This window comes from Aegilops tauschii, chromosome 5, assembly GCF_002575655.3.
Source record: "Aegilops tauschii subsp. strangulata cultivar AL8/78 chromosome 5, Aet v6.0, whole genome shotgun sequence".
Taxonomy (NCBI): Eukaryota; Viridiplantae; Streptophyta; class Magnoliopsida; order Poales; family Poaceae; genus Aegilops; species Aegilops tauschii.
Genome location: NC_053039.3, coordinates 496,127,576 through 496,131,769, shown reverse-complemented (window position 1 = coordinate 496,131,769; position 4,194 = coordinate 496,127,576). Strand labels below are relative to the sequence as shown.

Genomic DNA, 4,194 nt, shown 5'->3' with positions numbered 1-4,194 from the left:
GGTGGAGTTTGTTAGAGTTGTGTCGAATATTGTGTACAAGGTAGGTTATAGTTGGACTTGTAGTTGTATTGTGTTTAGATATGATACGGAGACGTGTCCAAGTAGGACACTTGTATCCTAGACCTCTCATATATAGCGGGGTAGACACACGATGTAACCTATGCCAACATAATAGCACCGGAATGCAGGGGAAGCCGGCGGCATGTACCGGCGTCCAGGGCGACCGGGTGCGGTATTGTAACAGTGTCACGGGGAGGAGCGCCCATAGTCAGGCCCCGGGGATGTAGCCATATCAGTGAACCTTGTTAACAAATCTCGGTGTCGTGCTCATGTGATTGCTTGGTCCTCGGATGACCAACGGTATGCCTAAGGTTTATTCTAACATAAGCATGAAACCAGACAACTAACTACAATGACCTTTTTCCATCAGAAAATTCCATATCAGCAAACACATACTAGTATTCGATAAAGAATGCTAGAAGATATCTCTGTTTTTCGTAAGAACATTTATTTTGCAAATATTATGATCAAAATAGTATGATCATATATCTGAATATTTATGTTGAAAATCTTGTTGAAAAAAGTTGTCTTGTCTAAAATGAACGGAAAAAAACTGCGTAGTAGATCTATGGTGCCAATTCAAAAGTGCTCATGTATCTATCTTCAACACATGATAGCTTTTACTCGGTTTCAGAAGGGTCGAGGACGTGGCCGGCGAAGACCACCGAACGGGAAACCTCCTCCACTATATAGAAGGCAAATGGATGGTCGGCGACGAAATCAACGGGCTCGGAGGCGCATAAAAATACCAAGGTCATGGCGGTGGATGCAGCCGCCTCGGTGCCTTCCTCGTTCACTTCCACAACCGCCCTGTGGAACACATCGTCTACCCGCAGCCGCACAGTGTTTCCACTTGAGTCCTCCTCCACCATGTCAGACAGATCGGCCCCCTCGCTGAACGCCGCCCGGAGCCCCAAGCCCTTGAGAACTTTCTTCATGCTGCAGAAGAAGGACAGCTTGAACTTGGGTAGCCGGAGCTTCACCTCACTTGACCAATTGGGCAGGTTGTCGAACAGGAACCCTGGCGTGCCAGACGCCATCTTGTCTGCAAGGCTACGCAGCCCGTCTCGTGCCGTCGGGAGGAAGATGCACATCGAGTACCGCGCACCGCCGCCGCTCTTGGCCGCCTTCTTGTACGGGAGCTTGAGCACCTTGAACCCGTCACGGTCGGCCACGAAGTACTTGTCGCGGCTGCTTCCCTCCATGAATGGCACCTGGACGGTGCTGCCGTCGAGGCGGTGGAACGTGTGGTCTCTGGTGCGGCTCTTGCTGAAGGCGTTGTCCCACTTGCCCTTGAAGTAGATGGCATTGGTGAGCACGAGCCTGGTGTCGCGGTGCACTGAGCCCCGTGGTAGGACGGAGGTAATTATAATGAGCTTCTTCGTGGCCTTGGCGACCCACCTGTTGATCTCCTTCCTCGCATCCTCCGGCTGCATGCATCAGGAGACAGATCGACCAGGGTTGAAAGTTGAAACATGAAATTTGGAAGCCACAAACATATGATACAGATCGATGGCATCGCCGAAGAAGTATTGTCCTGACCTTCCTCACAAAGTCGACGGCGCGTGCGTCCGCCTTGTAGTACTTGACGGCGGCCTTCCGGTAGGCCGGCTTCAGCGGCAGATCTTTGTGGCACCACACGCTGCACGCGGATGTAATGACCAGCGGACCGGACGGATCATCGGCGGCGAGGGCGTGCTTGGACACTAGTCGCATGACCCCCGCGACCTCGTCCCGCGACGTCGCGCCGAGCACGGCGAGGATCTCGTCCAGGGTGTCGCCCCGAGCGCCGGCCGCCAGGAGGCCCAAGGCGGTGTAGATGGACAGCGGCGAGAACATGATGTTCTGGTCCTCGTGCTCCTTGCTGTCCGAGAACTTGTTGGAGAGGCGGAGGGCGAGCGCCGCTAGGCCGCCGGAGTCGGCAGATGTCCTGCGAGCCTTCTTGCTTGGGCGCCCCGCCGCCTTCTCCATGGTGCCCTAGCGATAGCTTGCCTAGGGCTGGGCGTTCGGTTCCCCCGAACCGTTCGGGTCGGTGCTTCGGTCTTTCAAAAATTTCGGTTGTCCAAAATCGCTGACCGATCGGTCAATGGAAAGAGCACAAACCGATGAATGACCGCACTAAGATTTCAGTCCGGTCATCGGTTCTGACTGAACATTTAATAATGGCAGGAATCGTTGCACACTTGCACTTGCACATCGATCTGCCCTGAACATTTAATAATGGCAGGAATCGCTGCACACCGAACAACCTTGATTATTTAATAAGTGCAGGAAACGCTACACGATTCTCCAGTTCCTTCTTGCCAAAACTAAATCCATTTCCCATCTTTGCTTAACAATCAGGAAGAGCAAACAAGTGACCAAATATAACAGCACGCTGCAGACGTAGCACAGATATGACATGATCATATAATTACCATCCAATAGTAGTTTAGCAGACACACGAATTGAGTCTCAAAACAGGACACAACTGGTAAATTTTGACTGGCACACACACTTAGTTCTCAAGACTTAAATTTAGAACCTAAATTAAACGCAACAGGCAGCGTACAGTAGCAGTATAGCTACAATTTTCGAACTTCTAAACTTCAAGCTTTATTTCGTCTGCTCCAGCGGCTAGCAGTAGTTTATTCAGAACCGCAACCAACCAAAAAGAATATCGGGAATATGAACAATAATTCAGTTGAGTAGTCCATAGATAGAAACATAAATATATTACGATATCGATCTGAATTGAAGCAGCAACACGAATTCTTATAGCTCAGAAGTGGAAGCTCACCAATCCTTAAGTAGGCTTTGCGGTGGTGGGAGGCTTGGCATTGCTTTGGAGCTTCACTTTCTCCTTATATTCGGCAATTAACTCTGAAAACAACAATGGTGGAAGCAAGCATTATATAACAGCAAATGAACACATATTACATAATGCAAGATTAATTAAATCAGGTTACCTTGTTCAAGCTTGGTCAATTCTTCAGTGTTCTCTACTATGCTGACATGAGTACCATATCGAAGCCAATCCTGAGTGCACACAAGGGCTTCAACCATGAATGGAGTCAGAGAAGATCTGAATTCATCGAGAATACGCCCACCAGTAGAGAACGCAGACTCGGATGCAACAGTCGAGATGGGGACTGCCAAAACATCCCGTGCCAAGCATGCCAATATAGGAAACCTAGATGAGTTAACCTTCCACCAATCTAATATGTCAAATTTTGGGCCATCATCTTTAGACTCCTCAGCAAGAAACTTGTCCAGCCCAGACTTGCTGCTGCTGCTACCACCACTGTTCAGCCTCATTTTTTTGGCAATCACGGATCTCATCATGCTTGCACGCCCTCCAGTTGATTCAACTTCCTGAGAAGCACTACTTAGAGGTGATGCAACATTTGGAGCATACATCATCCTATATTCCTCGAACAAATCTCGAAGACACGTACTGACTGCAGCCCACACCTTAGGCCCTTTCTCCTCTCCATACACTTCTAAAATGGCAAATTGTGTGTATTCTGTAAGCTTGTACCTGCGATACAACAAGAAAGTTAAACTTTAATTTGTGTTGTGGCGACATAAGAAAGCACTGCCTAATGAAGAATGGTAGATTATAATACTTGTAATTTTTTTACCTTGGATTAAGTGCCGTTGCAATGAAAATCAGCAAGTTGAAGTTCTCCTTTTCCTTCCCCTTTTTGCTGGTATCGAGCTCATGCCAATTTCCCCAATATTTATCAGACTTATCCATCATCCTCTCTGCCATTGCAATTTGCAAACCATTCCCACTTTCCATCCAACTTTTCACTAACATATTCACCTCACCAATCTCATGGAAAAAGCTATTAGCAGTCACATACAATGAGGCAGAAACACGAGTTGTTAGATCCGCAAAATGAGCAAGAAATTCTGCCATCTTCTTGACATTCTCCCAGTCCTGCTCATCTGGAACTCCAACACCCTTCTCCTTACCTTTATCAGTAAGTAGATCAATTGCAAAGTAAGGATCTTCATCTGCATACCTTGCAAAAACTTTCTCATAGCTAACAGCAGCCTTCAACATATAGTACGTCGAGTTCCACCTAGTGCTCACATCAAGAATCAAGAAGGCCTTGGTGTTAACCTTCTCAAGGTCTGCACATTCTT

The 4,194-nt window shown here is 47.9% G+C and overlaps 1 protein-coding gene across 1 annotated transcript; it reads right to left on the bottom strand.

Moving 5' to 3' along the window:
• Nucleotides 1–583: 583 nt before the first annotated feature.
• LOC109766030 (serpin-Z2B-like) lies at nucleotides 584–2,282 on the bottom strand. The gene is made up of 2 exons (XM_073498693.1): nucleotides 1,768–2,282; nucleotides 584–1,484 (listed from the first exon to the last, which is right to left on the bottom strand). The coding sequence occupies exons 1-2, from the start codon at nucleotides 2,029–2,031 to the stop codon at nucleotides 681–683; spliced, it is 1,068 nt and encodes a 355-aa protein (XP_073354794.1). The 5' UTR covers nucleotides 2,032–2,282; the 3' UTR covers nucleotides 584–680.
• Nucleotides 2,283–4,194: the final 1,912 nt, after the last annotated feature.